The sequence below is a fragment of the Microtus ochrogaster genome, unplaced genomic scaffold (genome assembly GCF_000317375.1).
Source record: "Microtus ochrogaster isolate Prairie Vole_2 unplaced genomic scaffold, MicOch1.0 UNK82, whole genome shotgun sequence".
Lineage (NCBI taxonomy): Eukaryota > Metazoa > Chordata > Mammalia > Rodentia > Cricetidae > Microtus > Microtus ochrogaster.
This window is the reverse complement of record NW_004949180.1, coordinates 320,489-340,048: the sequence shown is the minus strand read 5'-3', so window position 1 is coordinate 340,048 and position 19,560 is coordinate 320,489. Positions and strand designations below refer to the sequence as shown.

The 19,560-nt window shown below is 42.0% G+C and overlaps 2 protein-coding genes across 3 annotated transcripts in view; one reads left to right on the top strand and one right to left on the bottom strand.

Annotated features, from left to right (window-relative positions):
* The window catches only part of Pcmt1 (protein-L-isoaspartate (D-aspartate) O-methyltransferase), a 34,297-nt gene extending 23,267 nt beyond the window's left edge, over positions 1-11,030 (top strand). Inside the window, exons 5-8 of one of the 2 annotated variants that reach the window (XM_005370630.2) lie at positions 1,644-1,764; positions 2,389-2,474; positions 3,989-4,158; positions 8,018-11,030. In XM_005370630.2, coding sequence (XP_005370687.1) covers positions 1,644-1,764; positions 2,389-2,474; positions 3,989-4,158; positions 8,018-8,030 — 390 coding nt within the window. In that variant the 3' untranslated portion in view covers positions 8,031-11,030. Of the gene's footprint in view, positions 1-1,643; positions 1,765-2,388; positions 2,475-3,988; positions 4,206-8,017 lie in introns of both variants that reach the window. The other variant, XM_005370631.3, reaches the window with a different exon arrangement.
* A 2,590-nt stretch (positions 11,031-13,620) lies between these two features.
* The window catches only part of Lrp11 (LDL receptor related protein 11), a 26,375-nt gene continuing 20,435 nt past the window's right edge, over positions 13,621-19,560 (bottom strand). The window contains exon 7 of the mRNA XM_005370628.3: positions 13,621-15,440. Coding sequence (XP_005370685.1) covers positions 15,286-15,440 — 155 coding nt within the window. The 3' untranslated portion in view covers positions 13,621-15,285. The remainder of the gene's footprint in view (positions 15,441-19,560) is intronic.

Below are 19,560 nucleotides of genomic sequence, written 5' to 3'. Positions count from 1 at the left end.
TGTTTTTCAAGCATTTACCTGTAGTTATCAGTGTTCTGTGTGTTTATCATGTGCTCTTTTCTTTCTCATTTATGAGGTATAGACCCCATTTTTTCTTAGTTTGTAGTTGAGGAACCTGATTTAGAGAATGAAGGGTCTGCATGCCTAGTGTCAGGCAACTGTGAGTGATGAAATTCAGGTAGGACCCAGGAGTTTGTTCAGGGCCTTTATTCTGTTATTCTTTATTTTGTAATCAGTGTTGATACTTAAGTCGTTTTTATATATTTATGAATTTTCTTTTTTGAGACGGGGTCTCACTGTGTGGTCCTGGCTGCCCTGGACTTGCTGTGTAGACCATACTGGCATCTAATTCAGAGATTGACCTGGCTCTGAGTGCTGGTATTAAAGGCATGTGCCACCACACCTGGCTTCTATATGTATTTTCATATTTTTCACTAAAAGCAGTAGAGTTGAATGTAAAAATCCCACCTCACCATTTCTTGTTTTTGCTTTGTTTGAAACAAGACCTCACAACAACCAGGCTTGTCTCATTTTTATTATGTAGTCTTAAAAATTTTATATAATACCTTATTTTTAAAAATTTAATTTATCTTTTAGAGACAAGATCTGTAAAACTTAGGTCTTAACTCATGTACCACTGTGCCTTGAGTCAATATTTGAGTAGTTTTTAAATTATCCTTTTAGTTAGAGTTCATACAAATTAAATATTGTTAGTTAAATCCTGCCACAAAGTTCTGGTTTTAAAAATATATTAGTTTTCTTCTTGTTTGTTTGTTTGTTTTCAAGACAGGGTTTCACTATGGAACTCACTATATAGACCAGGCTGGCCTTGAGCTCACAGTGATCCACCTGCCGCTGCCTTCTGAGTGCTGGGATTAAAGGTGTGTACCACCACTGCCCAGGAAAAATATATTGGTTTTTTGAGATGGATCTCATCATATAATTGTGACTGGAACTCACTGTGTAGAATAGGCTGGTCTTGAATTCACTAATCCACCTGCCTCCGCTTCCTCAGTACAAGAACTAAAGGCATTTGCCACCCATCATACCTGAATGAGTCCTGGATTTAAAAATTAGAAATTTAGACTGGACAATGGTGGCACATGCCTTTAATTCCAGCACTCAAGAGGCAGAGCCAGGTCAGTCTCTGAATTAGATGCAGTGTGGTCTATATAGCAAGTTCCAGGGCAGCCAGGACTACACAGTGAGATCCTGTCTTAAGAAAAAAACAAAACAAAACAAAAAACCCACAAAACAAAAAAAACAGGTGGTGGTGCATGCCTTTAATCTCAGTACTCAGGGAAGCAAAGGCAGGTGGATTGTTCCAGGTCAGTCAGGACTGTTACACAGAGAAACACTGTCTCAAACAATCAAAAGAAAAAAATTATAAATATAAAAGGAATGCAGATTTCTTAGTAAGGTTTTATAATTTATTTTAACTTTATAATTGCTTAAATAAAATTATTAAAAAAGTTGAAAAAGTTGTATATGGTAATTGCGATAAACTGAGATTTTAGATTAATGACTTAAAACTTTTTTATTTCTCATTGCAGAATATGATTTTAATTAAGGAAACATTTTAAAGACACTCCAGAAAAGCAAATTTACCAATGCGAACTCTTGAACTGCTCTTTGTTTTCCAGGTTGGACAAAGTGGAAAAGTCATAGGGATTGATCACATTAAAGAACTCGTAGATGACTCGGTAAACAACGTCAGAAAGGACGACCCTGTGCTTCTGTCTTCAGGGCGGGTACGGCTGGTTGGTGAGTACAGGAAACTGAATGTTTCCTTTTACGTGGATTTCAGTATCCTTCATCTTCATTGAAACATGTAGGATAAAAGCAGGGGTTTTTTGTTCATTTTAATGAACACACAGCGTTGCATTGCTTATGATCTCAGCCTGGTGTTTTCCTGTCATCATTGGGGTTGAGTTTGTTTTCATGTTTGCCCATTTGGATTTCCCTCTTGTCAGGTGCCTGTCCAGATATCTGATTGCATTATTATCTTTGAGATGGGTGTTCTAGCAGTTAGTCTTGTTACTTTACATACATTTCTCCCCCCTTGGTGGTATGCATTTTCATTTTATTGCCACCTTACTTTTATTCATTCATTCATTCATATGTTTATTTTGCACTGCTCTTGATCAAACCCATGGCCTTCCACATGCAGGGTACTTGCTGTACCATGGAGGTACATGCCCAGCCCTTAAGAGGCTGAATTAAGAAGTTCTTAATTTTAGTGTAGTTAGGCTAACTGTTCTTCCCCGAGTGACTTCTGTGTCTTAAGGATATATGAAGTCATGAAAGTCTCTTCCCCGACTCCTCTGCTAGAATTCTTCACACCAAGTGTGACCTGCACAGATTTTCAAAGTGTAACTTCTCTTTCAGTGGGTGATGGAAGAATGGGATATGCTGAAGAAGCTCCATACGATGCTATTCATGTAGGAGCTGCTGCCCCAGTTGTGCCCCAGGCAGTAAGTTGGGCTTTTTTTTTTTTGTATTTGTGTGCTTTAGTCCTAAAACTTAAAATATTTATATAGCAATGTAGCGGTGAGTTCCAGATGAAGTACAGAATATACTTAGACGTTCATACATTCTAGTTACTATTAAATGCTAATAGTTTATTAGATAGAAAAGAAAATGTCTGTGTGAGAGAATTTTGTTGAGTGGTCAAGGAGGCACTGATGATGGAACTTGAACTGGGTCAGAGTCATTGGAGCCTCCAGCTCAGAACTCAGGCTGTCTTCCTACAGTCTTAGTTCAGTGCGGTTTAGTGATGCTGGTCTGACCTGGGCGCAGGAGGGGCCTGCACATTAAGAGCTCAGTCCTTATGTAGATTGAAGTATAAATGTGGCGCTAAGACGATGCAGATGAAAGGACTGACTTTGGGGAAACCTGGGTCGGGAGGAAGACATCCCCTGTTTTCATTGTGACTTAGAGCTCAGGGTGATAAGTCAAGGGCAACGCAGTAATCAAGTGTTCCTTAAGAAAATTAAAATGGAAAGTGACCAGATTTTAACTGAAAGAAACCTCCTCTGGGGGAGTACTATCCTATCCAAAGTCAGGTTTCTTTCTTGCTTTTTTTTTGAATAATATAAGGTTGTATTATTCAAAGGGTAGAATATGATTTAACCATTTTCAGACCGGAAGGGTAGTCTGGTTCTGTATTCATAGGATTACCCTCATCATATCAATGAAGTAGCCCAGCCTTACTTTCCCACTCTGCTGGTGCCAGGACTCCTAAATGCAGCCATGGCATTAGGATTCCCTTACCATTGTCTCAATGATGCCCTAGATTCCACGGTAATAGGATAGCAGTTCCTTGTTAATTTTCTGTACTTTTCCCTTCTCCGTCTCCCCTTTCACAAAGATCTGGAACACACTGCACTGGCAGTAGAATTCTCTATTGCCGCTGGTTCTGCCCAAACATACTGAGCTTTTTAGTTACAGCAGGTGTCGTGTCTGGTGCTGTGAGCACAAGGTGAATACACGGCATAGTCCATCATCAGATAACTTGTACCTTTGGGGGGTGGGGGGACGAGAGGTAAATGGCTAAGTGCGGAGCACGTTACTATGTTTTCAGCCAACAGGGAATGAAAAATATGTTTTTGGATGAGGGGAGGTCCAGACAGTTGAAAGAGCAGCATTTACATTTGCTGTCACTGAATACTGTGTCAATTCCATACAGTGGCCCTCTGTTATACTAGTAACCTAGAGATGGTTCAAATGAGGCTGGGTGTGCAGTGTGTTATATATGCAAGTACTGTGCCACTTGTAAGGGACTTGAGCCACTATGGGTTACATTATGCCTGAGGGATCCTGGAATCAACCCCTGATTGATGGTTAAATCAACGACACTAAGAAGTGACTACATGAAGTGTATTTCTGCTTTTGCCCATGGACATTGAACATTGCTTATGGTGCTGTCAGGTGACTTTTTCACATCTGTAATTTGCTGTGTTTGTGGGCCTTTTCTTTTTTCTCCTAGTTAATAGACCAGTTAAAGCCTGGTGGAAGATTGATATTGCCAGTTGGTCCTGCAGGAGGAAACCAAATGTTGGAGCAGTATGACAAGCTACAAGATGGCAGTGTCAAAATGAAGCCTCTGATGGGGGTGATATACGTGCCTTTAACAGATAAAGAAAAGCAGTGGTCCAGGTGGAAGTGATTTTCTCTTCTGCTCTTTCTTCTTCCACACATTCAAGGTGAAAGGGTGTGGACTTTAAGACATTAGCCTGCAAGAGCTGTGTTTGGTGGCTTCCTTCATGCTGCTCCATTAAAGCATCAGAAACTCCTCCCATGAGCCATGTGACAAATGTGGCCTGGTCTGTTCTTCTTTCAGATTGACGCATTCCTTTAGAAGAGGGAGGGTGACAAGCCACTTATAAGGGAGGCAGAGACAGGCAGATCTCTTTGAGTTCAAAGCCAGCCTGGTCTACAGAGTGATTCTAGGACAGCTAGGACTACACAGAGAAACCCTGTCTTAGAAAAAAAAGGGAAAGACACTATTTTCCTGAATATTTCTAAGTCATGTTTATAGCTGCTATAATAGGTATGGAAATAAATGTTTTGATCTAGAAAAGAGGCCACCATTTCTTGCCTTGTTCATTCCTTCTAATACCACTGGGACAAAGAGAAAGATTTGTAAAGGGGAAAAATGTTTGAAATTTAAAAAAAGATCTGTCCTGGAGAAGATGGTCTAGCTTTGGGTCAGTTTCTGGGTGTGCAGCATGGTTTTAGAGCCATTGTAAGGAGTAAATGTGTCATCATACTTTAGATTAGGCTGGCCAGTTTTGAGCTCTTCTCGCTAAGTTTGGGGAGGAGAGGGATTCCAAGGCTGTCAAGTGAGTTACCAGGTCTCCCAACCTTCCTGGAGGACATGCACACAGTACTGTTCTCACAGCCCTCTTCTCACACTGCATCGCATGGCTCATTAGAAAGCTGCTGCCTGCTTGTGCATCACAGAATCAGCTGGATGTTCCCTTTGAAGCTGACACCACTTCTCCCCTGGAGAGAAGTGACAGCAGCATACTGGAGTGTCTGGCTAAAGCCGGTGCCCAAATCAGGGTGGGCTGACGGTATCTTTGCCTTAGAATCTTTTCTAGTTGACAAGCTTCTTCTTTTAAGAGGGACTTTTTGGTTTGGTTTGGTTTTGTATTTTAAATAAAAAAAAATAATGTAAGTACAACAGAACTCTTAATTTTGCTCTCTATAAAGAAGGCAGGTACTTTTAATGACTTTTAAATTTTTCTTTGCGCATGGTGCATGCATGTGTGCCACATGGGTGTGGAGCTCAGAGAACAATTTGGAGAAGTCCACTTTCCCCTCCTATGTGGGGCCCAGGCATTGAGCTCTGTCAGGGGAATGGTAATGGTGGGTGCACTCAGGAGATAGAGACAAGTGGATCTCTGTGAGTTTGAGGCCAACTTGGTCTACAGAGAGAGTTCCAGGACAGGCTCCAAAACTACAGAGAAACCCTGTCTCGAAAAACAAAACAAACAAACAAAATTATTATGTACAGTTTGCCCTGTATGTATGTTTGCACACCAGAAGAGGGCACCAGTTCTCACTGTAGATGGTTGTGAGCCACCATGTGATTGCTAGGAATTGAACTCAGGACCTCTGCAAGAAGAGCAAGTGCTCTTAGCACTGAGCCATCTCTCCAATCCTCATTTGTTCTTGAATGACAATATACATGATTTAGTATTACCAACACGGAACTATAAAAACTTAATACAACAGACTTACATGGTTGCAACGCACTGACGACATTTAACATATATAGCCATTTTAATGAGCAAATATGGGAATGCTACCTTTTATTGTAAATAATCTGTGCATGTAAGTCATATAAGCAAAATTTTGAACAGTTGGGAAATTTTAGTAGTTAGAAAGTTGAATGGATTTGAGAAAATTATCATGTGTGGAAGTTGTCTGTGTTTTCACATCAAATGTTAGCTTTCCTTAGTACCTTAAGATTTAAAATTCCAGTCTATGAGCCTAATTTCTTTTTGTTTATTGGGAAAATGTGAAGAAACTCCAGATGTGCCCCAGTAGTAGATTACTTGCCTAGCATGCATAAAGCCTTAAGTTTGATCCCCAGTACTCCCCCCCCCCCAAGAGAAAATGCAATGTCGAGGGTATTTGGAGATGTGTTAGGTGTTCTTGATGGGCATTAAGACTTAGTTACTAATTATTTAATGTCTTGCTACAAGTAAATACAAGTTTTATAATTTAGTATCCTTATTCATGCTTTAAAAGACACGGGTGTTCAGACTGTGTGACTAGAGCAAGTGACTCCTGTAGACTGATAATCTTAACATTTGCATTAACTCTGGTAAAGATTGTTCTATGCTAATTATAATAGTGTGGTTAAAGGACTGTATTAGGAGGGGGTAGAACTGATAATTATCGTGTAAAAGATAATCCAGGGGCTGGAGAGGTGGCTTGGCTTATAAAGTACTTACTGTGCAAGAATAAGAGCCTGAGTTCAGATCCCTGGCACCATGTAAAAGCTGGCTGTGGTGGCATGTGTCTGTAACTCCAGCACTTAGTGAGTAGGGGAAGGGAGGAGTGGGGGGTCCTGTGAGCTTACTGGTTGGCCAACCTTGATGCTCTAGATTCATAAGTAGATCCCATATCAAAAACTAAAGTGGGGAGTAACTGAGGGAGACACCAGAGATCAACCTCTGGCCTCTGTACACTGTATACACACACTCTCACATATGCTCCAGTAATGTAACATAAAAGGGGGCTTATTAGAAAAAGCATTTTTTTTTCTTTTACCATTTATAAAATACAACTTAAAAGGCACATTATTTGGTAAGCCTTAAACTCAGCACCTCTTTGGGACATGAAAGGTCTCCCTATAATTATGTCTCTTCCATATCCACAGCTTTTATAAAGCATTCATCTTTGGTGTTGCTCAGACAGCCAGTTCGTAGACCAGGCTGGCCTTAAACTCAGAGATCCACCTGCCCCTGTCCCCCAGTGCTGGGATTAAATGCCATCGCTGCCCATTGCCAGTCATCATCTCTGTCTGCGGCTCACACTTCAGCTCTACAGATATGTATGTCTTATTCTCCCAGTCATTTGAGAATTAATTGCAAAACCATACTTCTTCATCCCTGAAATACAGAGTGTTTAGTGATGCTTTTGTCACTTGGTAGCTTCAGATGAGGCTTCCGGACTTGGTGATGCTTCATTTTTCCACACTGAATGGTTTCATTGAGGTAGAATTTACATGCCATCCACTTTCCTTTAGACTGCATTTTTACTCCTTCCTTCCTCTCACTGGCAGTTGCTGGCCCAATGCTGCAATGGCTGAGTGAATGGTTTCTTTGGAGCTGATAAGGCTGCCTTAATGAGATCAGCTGACAGGTATAGGACACCTGCAAACGGGCTTTTCTCTAGAGTTCAGGCTGCAAGTGCTATCAGACTTTCCAAGCAAGACTCTTTATCTAGTTTTGTGAATAGAATTCTTTTTCTGTTTTGGTTTGGTTTTTCGAGACAATAGTTTCTCTGTGTAGCTTTGGAGCCAGTTCGTAGACCAGGCTGGCCTTGAACTCAGAGATCCACCTGCCCCCTGCCCCCCAGTGCTGGGATTAAAGGCATGTGCCACTACCGCCCAGTGTGAATAGAACTCTTAAAAAATAATTTGAACTCTTAAGTGTTTAAGCTGTCATCTTAGAATCAATAAGGAGATTAGCAAGATGGTCCTAGACAGAAGTCATAATTTTTCTGACTTTTTTGCCTCAAAGAAAGAAGTTTAACTTTAGGTCTAAAATCAAAGTTTGGGTTTTGTGGTTTCCTGCTGTGTTGTGGAGTAGCATGAAAGATGCTCGGGGTGACTGATGTCCGGTTTTGCTTTGGCTTGGAGCTATTTGTGCTTTCATTTCTCTTATTGCATTGCTTGGAATCTGCATATTTGACTGACTTGAGTGTTGTGTCTAAATTGTTAACGAGTGCCAAATCACAGCATGTGACTCCTAATTACATTTTTCTCTTTTCTCCCCAGAGATGAACTATAAAAGCAACATGAGCTTGACCAGTCTATAACATTGCAGTGGATTGCTCATTTCGGTCCTTAAAGCATTTGAAAACCAACAGCATCACAGCTTGTTTTGGACTTTGTTACACTCTTATTTTCAGCATGAAAATGTGTGGTTTTGTAGGATTTCCTAATTCAAAGAGGCGCAGAGCCAAACTGGTAGAGGAGGGCTGCAAAGTATAACTTTGTGTGTTGTTTTAACATACCCACATTTTATTTTAAAAATATTAAAAGAAAGGGTTCTCCACATGGAAAACCTAGTTTATTAATTAGTTTTGAAGAATGGCTTTGCTTTTCTTGAACACTTAATTCTGTTCCAATATTAATTTATCAGATTTCTTTTGTGCATCAGATAACACCACCATTCACAAGTTTAGGTTTCTTGGTAGCTGATGTCTGTTAGATGCTACTAAGAAAATAGAGATGAGCTTTCTTTTTAAAGCTTTCGACGTGGTGTCATAGGATAGCATGTTGTAGATACAATCAGCTGCTGTTACCTTAAAACTAGTTGTTTGTAAATACTGAAACCTCAGACGACGGCAGGTGGTGTCCTGTAAACACTAGCTGTTCAGATTGGACATCTCTGATGTAATTTTCCTCTAAAAATGATAGGAGGTTGTAGCTCAATATCGTTTTCTGTTTCTAGTTTGCTGTTGATACTGTATCTGCGCCTAACACGCTGTGTAAGCTGTTGCTAGTCTGCACAGTTTATACAGCGCTGCTTTGCCAAATAAAATTAAAAGCAAACGAAGCATTGGTGGTGTTTGACTCTAGAAGAACAGAGGTCTGCTAGGTCCAGATACTGCCCACAGTCACGGGGGAAAGTGTCTGCTGCTGCTGCTGCAGTCTTTGAACTCCTAGGAGGTAAATATGTATAGCATTAGTCCACAGGACATGGCTGCCTTCCTTCAGGACAGAGACTGTGCGCTCATTGTTTGTCACTGCCTTCCCAGCCCAGGGCTTGCTATTTAGTAGCTCTCTAGTAAATGTCCAATGAGTGAGTGCCTGAAGTTAGTATCGGGGAAGAATGTGGTTGAGAATAAACATACCAAAATCTATAAGTAGACTCATTTATTTAATAACTGTAAAGTGTGTGAAGGCAATACACTTTGAGGATCTTATTTATGTTTTCTAAGACTTTAGTTTTTGTGAAGTTTCTAGAACTGAAGGGAAGTTTATCAGCTCCCAATAAGTGGGGCTAGCTTCCCCAGCAGAGCCTTCCATGTGAAGGGCACATGGTTCTGACAACATTTCTTAGTGTGTGAGAAACCCTTCCCCACTCTGCAAGTCTTCTGTCACTAACTAGAAGTCATGCAGGCATCATCTCACAAGTGTCTTCTTGGCTGAGTCTCAGTCACAAGAAACCAGCATTCTGTGGTCCCACAGACTTGAAAATCTTACCCAGCTTTGGTTTGCTTTGGAACCCTGGTAGTGAACTCTGGTGTCTAGGATGCATGGTTATTTGAAGTATGTGTAAAGGTTAAATGTTCTTTCAGGCTTTAAAGCAAATAAATTCTTAACCGTACCACTAGCCTAGATCCATGTTACATGCAGATCCCTATTAGGTTTTGGGATAGAAAAAGGCATTCTATACCAGTAGTTTTCAGTGTGGTTGAGGAGAGAGTTTGTAAATAAGCATTATAAACTGCCCCCCCCCCCAATTTGTACTGCCATCCAATTCTTGGATTTTACCCTTTTAGGAGGTGAAATTTTAGGATGTCAGATAAACAGTTTTAATAAAACATCACTGAGTGGGTAGAGATAGAAATAATCATTTTAATGAAATCTGAGCCTTTAAAAAGAGTTAAATTTATGTATGTGTATAGGAGAAATGAGAAATGTTTGATAATTTCAAAGCATTTTATTTTCCCTAATAGATATTGTGCCTGTATATAACATAAAGGGCAATGAAGATACTTCAGGAGGTTGTAGGCTAGTCTGATTAGTGAAATAAATTTTTCCCTATAGATTTGATCTTACTGAAAGCCAAACTGGGCTATCAAATGTTGGTGGCAATAAACTTACATCAGGGTTCAGTTTCTATTAAGGGCTACTGCTCTTTCTCAGACAGGAACAGTACAGGACACACCATGGGAAAATAATTCATAACCACTGTCCAAGTGAATATTTAAAAGTCCATTCCCTACTAGATGCTATTGTTCTGTAGGGAAATGGGAGGGGTTTGCTGCCAAGCCTGAGAATCTGAGTTTCAACCCCAAGACGTACACGGTAGAAGGTCTCTGACCTTCACACACATTGTGGCATGGTGGCATATGCCTGAAATCCCAGCCCTTGGGAGGCCGAGTTAGGACTATTACAGGGCATCCTCAGCTACACAGGAAGTTTGAAGGCAGCCTGGACTCCATGAGATCCTGCCTTTAAAAGAGAAAAGAAAGTACATCTCTTCATTAAAACATCTTAAAATGTCAGTGGATTCTAAAATAGTGTAATTTTTTAGTAATAACTTCGTAAACTCTTCAAGGGATTCTTAGTGTGTGATTACCACCAGGAGGTAATTCCTCTGAATTTGTAAGGCATTTTTTGCTCTGGAAGAGGTAGATTTTTCTAGTTTCTAGTAGTTTAGTGTACCACTAAAGGAACTCATGCCTGTTTGGTAACCTAACACTAATAAAAAAATAGCAAGCATGGGTCATTTTATAAATTGTTCTAGAATTTAACAGGCTGATAACTTATTTAGTATGCATAATTATATGTATAAATTCTTGCAACATATAAGTCATTTCTTACAGCTTCCTGTGTTCCTAATGACTTAATAGCTTAGTGTGTTCTGCAGTAAAACGGCTCTGACTGGGGTTTGGTTACATCTCTGGATTTCTCCTACCGTTCTTCAGAAGGATGGCAGTATTTTGTTCTTAGCATACATAAAGGTTGTCCATAAAAGGATCCACTTGAAAGGGGACTAGCCCAAGGAAGCTTGTGACTGTGCATTGTAATATAATAAAATGGAAATGAAGCATAATAATTTGTTCATCTTGAATTCTTCTAATCTTCTCGTTACAGTGACTGGTGGCTTCCCCCACCAACCCTAGGGCTTCATCTTTTTAACTGGTTTTGTGTTGTATCAATATTCTGTGAAATTCCCTTCTTGTGGGGAAAAAAAGCAATGATTGACGTTACTCTGTTAGTGCTCACGGGATGGTACTGAATTGGTTCTCTGAACTCTGGGAGCCTCTGGTGTCTGTCTGTCTTTCCACTCTTCCTTCTTTCTGTCATTCAACCTGTGAGGAGCCCCTTCAGGGCTGCTGAATCTGAAGAATTCATTCGACAGTACCAACAGGGTGGGCATGGCACACATGAACATTGTCAGAAGGCCCTGTGATGGTAGCATGAGGGACATTTTAATTGAGACATCCTACATGTCTTCCAAAACAAGCTTCCAAAAAGCTGCAACCATGCATGAACCTAGATGTCCCAATGTCACAGGCGGCCATTCTTACTTCAGTCCATTTCTGAGACACTAGCTTTGGGTCTAATTTTTTTCTGTCATGAGTGGTTTCCTACCTAGCCAAGGACTCTAACAGCGTTTAGCCCTGAAGCCACTGTAACTGTTCCCTTTAGCTGGACAGTACTACACTGACATAGGTAAGAACTAGGAAAATAAAGCCACGAGGCAAGAAGTTTGAAGCATTGATGCTTAAAAAGCCAGCTTTTTGAGGTCATTTGGGAGCAAAGCCTTGAGCCTTCCCCCTTGGTATATAGCTAGAGCAGTTCCTTGTTAGAAATTCTGTTTGAGGTTCAAAACAAAACAGAAAACTGTACAAAGCTTGTGGTGCAAAAGCATGATTAAGTTGTGCTAGGAAGTGGTTTAACCTAAACGGAAATGAAACCTAGACATTAAGTGTTCAGCGGTGATCAATTACAGCCACCTAAGTCACAGAATCTCAGGGTCAATGCTTATGTTAAGAGCATCTCTGGAGAGGATGTGGAGTTGGGAACACTACTCTGCTGCTGGTGGGAGTGCAATCTTGTACATGACATTCTGGAAATCAGTATGGCGGTTTCTCAGAAAATTGGGAATCAGTCTACCCCAAGACCCAGGGATATCACTCTTGGGCATATACCCAAAGGATACTCAGTCATACCACAAGGACACTTGCTCAACAATATTCATAGCAGCCGGGTGGTGGTGGCGCACGCCTTTAATCCCAGCACTCGGGAGGCAGAGGCAGGTAGATCTCTGTGAGTTCGAGACCAGCCTGGTCTACAAGAGCTAGTTCCAGGACAGGCTCCAAACCCTGTCTCGAAAAACAAAAAAAACAAAGACAATATTCATAGCAGCATTATTGGTAATAACTTGGAAACAACTAGATGCCCCTCAACTGAAGAATGGATAAAGAAAATGTACATTTACATAATGATGTATTACTCAACAGTAAAAAACGATATGAAATTTGCAGGCAAATGGATGGAACTAGAAAAAAGTCATCCCGAGTGAGATAACCCATACTCAGAAAACAAACACAATATATTCTTGCTCATAAGTGGTTAGAAGATATAAAGTAAAGCTAAGGATAACCAGACTACAATCCACAGTTCCAAAGAATTGGGTGGGGGGAGGAAGAGGAGTAGGAAAAAATATATAGCTTAATAAAAAAAAAGTAAAGAGCATCCCTGAGATGAAAAACTCAGCCTGTGTGGCGTTCATAGAAGTTCAGTCAAAGCCACCAACAGGGTCTGCCTTTGACAGCCAACGTGAGGAACAAATAGAATTATGGACCTTTGGATTGAGGGAAGATACAGTAAAGAGCCAGATCAGCCAAGTGATGGTGTCATTGTGACAGTAATGGGGCCAAGCAAAGGTCTCAGTCATTACAAGGAAGAGATGGAAAAGGTTCCTACTGAAGAGACCATAACTGAGATAAGAATGGCATCATGATGGAGGAGGGTCATCTGTCTATCTATTACTTTCATTGGTTAATAAAGAAACTGCCTTGGCCCTTTGACAGGACAGAAAACTAGGTAGGCGGAGTAAACAGAATGCTGGGGGGAAGAAGGCAATGAGGCAGACGCTATAGCTCTCCTCTCCAAGATGGACACAGGTTAAGATCCTTCCTGGTAAGCCACCACATTATTAGAAATGGGTTAATCAAGATGTGAGAGTTAACCAGTAAGAGACTAGAGCTAATGGGCCAAGCAGTGTTTAAAAGAATAACAGTTTCCATGTAATTATTTTGGGTAAAGTTAGCCGGTGGCCAGGAGGCTCCATAGCTACACAGAAAAACCCTATCTCACCCCCCTCCCCCCGCCTACTAAAAAAATAAGCTATGACCACTGTGTTCCTTTAAATAGTTGGAGTGGTAGAGGAAGAACTTGGGTCAGATAGTCACTGATAAGATGGCTCTTAAAGGTCTCCCAGGCTTCAGACGATGACTACTAGGTAGAGCTGATCTCCAGCCTTTTGTGTGGCTTGGGATGACTCCCTTTTCTACATCCCTCAGTTTCCCTCTTTGTGAAAACAGTTGGCATGATTAAATCCAAATTATATAGTAACAGTTTGGGCAAATTTAGTAACCTACAATTTATAATAAAGGAGGTTTTTTTTAAAGGCATAAGAATAAAATAGTTTATTAAAGGAATAGTACATACAAGACATCTTTCTCAAGTACTTCAAAACAATAGCAATACTAGATTGTAGTTTATTTCTTTGTATATAAAAGAAGTGCAGAAAGAAACATGCCTTATCGCTTTCTATTTTACTGGGTATGGCTGTAGGCGATGTCCTCTATAAAAACGAGCCACACAGGATCAGAATACAGGTGAGTTCACTCACATCGTCCATCTCTCAGACTACCAAGGTAACACACCATTGCTCAGCTCTAAACATTCAGCAGAAGGATAGAGTTAGAGTCTCAAGAGACAAAAGCAAACGTTTGTTTTTCTAGAACTACCCATTAATACACTTTGATAAGTTATATTCCCTCACCAAAATCAAGCCACTTGTTAAAGGAACCACCTACTTTTCATTGTCTAAACGCATGAGGCTACAGTGTTTTTCAATGTTTGCCTCTTACAGTAAAGAAAATAGGGATATCATGATTCTAGATGGGCACCACACTGTGCAGTCCCCTCAGATGCTCTAGAGTGCATGACCCAGCACTGAGTACTGACGGAAAATCTACCTGTACTGCCTATAAATTGAAAAGAACGATGCTAAGCTGGACGCTAATTTCCCGTAAAGGTGAGTCTGCACAAAAGTGTTTTCTGCTCTGGAAATACATCCTGACATTAGCTGACTGTATATTATGACATTTTAATAACATACAAGATGGTGAAGGCAGGGGTGTGGTTTAATGGTAGAGCACTTGCCTAGCACACACAGGCTCCTGGGTCCCACCTCCGGCTCTGCAAAACAACACAAGGGGAAGCATCCAATTCATTCCATCGAATGGCCTGTGATACTTAAACAGGGCGACAATTTTACAAACATCGTGCCCAGACATCAGTGTTTTGATTGACAATTCTCATTATTTCATCAGAAAGGCTCATGTTGAAAACCAGTGCATATATAGACTGGCCACTGTGTTACACACCATGAAGGAGCACTGTGCAGATGAGACATTAATTGTCCTTACTCATCCCATGGCTATGCTTCTATTTGCTTTTGCCGTCCAGGTCCTCTGCTGCCTCCTTGATCTCATTTTATAACCAGCTAGAGTTGCTCCTAACCACAAGGGGTTCTTCAAAGGTCAGCTGATCATAGTGGCCACCACCGCGGTCTGATGTCAGAAGCATGGGGTGAATCCATATTCCTCTCCTGCAGGACTTTGCTGATCTATTCAGAATGCTTTAACATACAGACCTGCTATTGATAATATCTCACTGAGTGTAAATTCACTTAAGGTCCCTTTTCAAAGATATTTGGCAGAGAAAAAGAGAATGAAGCTCATGAGAACCCAGTAGAGGAGAGGGTTGGAAGACAAGGGTAAGGTGCCAGGGGCCAGCAGTTGGCACCTCACAAATGAAAGGCTGTCAATGCCATTTGTCACCTGATGGCATACTGACTTTCTGTCTCAGCATACTATAAACTTCAATCTCATGAATTCCTCTCTACCTTTTTGAGACATTTACTCAGGTGATTGATTTCATGATAAATCAAGATTTCTAACTGCAGTATCTTCTAGCACAATTTAAAACAAAAGGTCTCAATGACAGAACCCAAAGAACAAATTGTAAGTGAACCCCATCCTTGCCCCCCAGCTATTATAGTAGCTTCATTACAGATACATCCCATTGATGAGATAGTCAGATTCCTCAGACGTAATGGGACGGGCTTTCTTAAGTTTCTGCTTTACCAGTCGGAGTCGGCAAGTCACCATGAGAAGTAGCAACGCCGTGATGGCCAGACCCAATGCCAGGGGTAACACTGCACCTATGCAAAGTTTGGGGGGGGGGGGAGAAAGCTCTGGTCAGTGGTTGGCAACAGTGACAGCTACTGGTTACTCTATGATGAGCACCTGACATGCATTATTTTACCCCATCTGAACAACTCTAGTTGGTACTAGTATTATTGCTGCTTTTCTGACAAAGGTACAGACGGGCTAATTCCCATGTCTACTTACGTATTGTAGGTCTAGTCTTAAACCCAGACCTCTTAAAAACCAATTCTCTACCAGGTTCCTATAAAAAATCCCTGGCATTGGGTAAAAACACTGCAGTGAGATCACCCTTATCTCCAACATCCTAAAGACTGCAACCATGAGAAACATTTTCATTAGTCACGTAACATTTGTGGATTCACGCATGAGCATCTTCTCATTACTTGTAGCCTAACTCCCGATTTCTGGTTCTGGTAGGGCTTGAGAGATGGCTCCATGATTAAGTACTTACTGCTCTTCCATAGTACTCAGCTTCAATCCCTAGCACCCACAAAACAGCTCACAACCATCTGTAACTCTAGTCCCCGGGGATCCGATGCCCTCTTCTGACCTCCACAGGCACCAGGCACTCATGTGGTACATGGACATACGTACAGGCAAAACATCCATATACATTAAATTTTTTAAAATCCAGGGATCCTACTGTCTTCCAGTAGACAATTTATTAAAAACTAACATCAAATATGCTTGTATACTCAGCCCTAAAAACAAATGCATACAGGCAACACTGAACAGACTCAGCAAGGTATGTGTGTCTTTGTGTAATAATAATAATGATAATAATAATAAGAGGCCAGGAATTCTTTTTAGGGGGTAGCATGGTAGAAGTTAGCAGGAGAAAAGGGAGGAGGGAGTGATGTTATTATGCTTTAATCAAAACTAAAATTGTAAAGACATGCTGGTGTAACTGGCCACTGGCTTTTCCTTTGGGGCTGCTCCTGGGCAGAGGACCAGGGTAGCCTGTAGTTTTCCAGAGTCTGGAAGCAGCATGGTAGATCTGTCTCCAGTCAAACTCAGCAGGCTCTATTCTTAGCCCCTCTGCACGGGAGCAGGGCCGGGTTGGTGAACAGTGTGAGGCTATTTATAGCTGCACCTTCTTTCAGTGGGACAAACTAGAGGAGCCAACATCTCCATGTGTAGCTTGGTTCTGAAACATTTCATTCTGCTTATTTATTCTGTGTTGATTAATAGTTTTACATGTGTCGGACACTGGCCTGAGTACCTAGTAATCAAAGATAAGCAATTTTTTTATTTGTTGCCTACAAAAATACCCAAGGATAAGCTAATGCCAGAAGCCAGCTTTATAGCTGAAATAACTGAACACTCACAAGCACATGAGCTGGCGCTCACGCTATAGGCATTTTACAGACAATGGGAACGGAGGCACCTAATACTGGTCAAACGTGCTGAACACCGATTCAGGACAGAGCCTGTGGCCTCGTCCCTACGGTGCTGACTTCTCTAATATGGATATGAGAACATATCGGAATATCTTACTAGATAGACTGCAATGAAATATTAAGGTAACAATGACAGAGTTGTGTTTAAAAACCTAATGATGGGAAGAAATATTTAGTTGGTAAGATTTTTCCTAGAGTGATTTGGATCTTATGTGAGGGAGCGAGGAAGATAAGTTTGTTACATGTGTTTGTTCTTAAATATATGTGTTTTATTTGGATCATTTTTTGATTGACATGCCTGTCGGGCAGTGGTTCTCAACCTTCCATTAGCTGTGATACTTGAATACCATTCCTCTTGCTTGTTTGTGGGCGTATCTGCATGTAGGACCCGCCTGGCGATGGACAGAGGAGGGCTCTCACATACTCCAGGTGGTCTTAGGCAACCTTTTCATTCAACCCTGAAAGGGTCACAATCCACAGGTTGAGAACCTGCTGCTGCTCCTGCTGTAAGGGCTCGAGGTGGAATGTCCCCTTACGTGCTTTGATTATCTGATCTAGATACCTAGGGGATGTTAGCATAGTGATAGTAGCTGCTACAGTAAAAGTGAGGTCGGGTGGTAGATTGAAAGGAACAGGGGAGGAAGGTCCTATGGTGATAGTCGAGATATTCATCAGTGTGACTATGGGACAAGGCCAGTTCAGGCACCCTCTCCTCTGCTGTCCAAGACCTAGCAGGGGACATCCCCGTGGACACCTGGGATCCCCTCTAGAGCCAAGTCTCTTGCCAACCCTAAAATGGTTCCCTTAATGAAGATATCTTCTTCCCTGCTTTTATATCCACCCTTTCTCCATCTCAACCCTCCCACTCCCCCAAGCTCTCTCCAGTCTTTCCTTTCTCCCTTCTCTCTCCCCCTCACCCTTCTCCCACCCCCACCCCCAAGCTCCCAACTTTTGCCTGGCGATCTTGTCTGCTTCCAATTTCCAGGAGGATCTATATATGTTTTTCTTTAGGTTCCCCTTATTTGGTTTCTCTAGGCTTGTGAACTATAGGTTCAATGTCCTTTGTTTACAGCTAGAATCCACTAATGAGTGAGTACATACCATATTCATCGTTTTGGGTCTGGGTTATCTCACTCAGGATAGTGTTTTCTATTTCCATCCATTTGCATGCAAAATTCAAGATGGATGGAGATAGAGACAGAGACTGACATCAGAGCACTGGACTAAGCTCCCAAGATCCAGTTGAAGAGCAGAAGGAGGGAGATGAGCAAGGAAGTTAGGACCGCAAGGCGGCATTGGTCCACACACTGAGACAGTGTGCCTGATCTAATGGGACCTCACCAAATCCAGCTGGACTCGGATTGAGCAAGCATATGATCAAACCAGACTCTCTGAGTGTGGCTGACAATGGAGGCTAACTGAGAAGCCATTGATAATGGCACTGGGACCTGTTTCTACTGCATGTACTGGCTTTTTGGGATCCTAGTCAATTTGGATGCAAACCTTCCTAGGCCTGGATGGAGGAGGGAGGGCCTTGGACTTCCCACAGGACAGGGTACCCTGCCATATCTTAAGACTGGAGGGGGAGGGAGGAGGGGGAGTGGGGGAGTGGGAGGGGAATGGGAGGAGGGGAGGAAGTGGAAATTTTTGAATGGGGAATATATATATATATATATGAGGGGGGACAGGAGCAGGCTCCAAAAGGCGTGAGTTAGAGGACAGGGATGCAGAAAGCCAACAGAAGGAACAGCATCACAGGGAGTGGCTCTGGTGAATAGGATGCTCTGAAGGGCTCAGGGCGGAGCCTGGGGAGTCTGCTGGATTAGCAAATGGAAATTTATTTACAGGAGACTGGGCAGTTTCCTTTTTTGTGCACTGATTGCTTGCAGCCACAGAGGGTGTGCACCAATGGAGACTAACAGAGGACGGTAAAATACAGCTGGGGAAATGGCTCCAGCAAGATTGGGCAGAGGTGATGTTGGAGAGGGGGAGGAAAGGAAGAGAAGGTGGGGCAAACACACAAGTCTGTTGGAGGGTAGGTAGCTGAGGTAGTTCTCTCCAGACAGCCTTAACTTTAGGCACTTAACACTGGCCCCAGGAGTAGCTGGCCTCACCTTGACATGACCTCAAGGTGATGGCACACAGGGGGCTTCAAACTCTAGATTAGTATCTGAATACCAAGGACTGTCCTGGGTCTGGAACAGGAGAGGAAAGGATTTGGAAGTTGCTTTAGTGTCTACGGATATCAAATTTTAGCATAAGGCCAGTGCTCCCTTATAGAATTGTGAAAGAAAAACCTGCAGCAAACGTACAACTTAGAAACTGGTTCTAGAGCCGCTTCCATCCCACAGCCCTGCAGTCTGGAAGCATCCAGAACCATCGCTTCTCCTTGCATTCCAGTGCTCTGAGGTTTTAGTGCCATCCCGATGAAAGATGTTTTCAAAGGGTTAAGTGGCCTGTGAGTGTCAGGACCAAGACAAAGAAAGGCTTTGCTCTCCTCCCACAGGAGCTCAGAGACCCCCAAACCACTCCAGCTTGGAATAGAACAGCCCCAGTTCTGCCTGCCCAGGGAAGGGCTGTTAGCCTGAGTCTAGGTCACCAAGGATGAAAAACAGTGTTTAGGGAGCAAATTTTGGGTGGAAATCTCAGTCCTGTGGCTCAGGCCCACCTAGGGAAACAAAACAAAATTCATGAAAATTTCTATTTCCCAAAC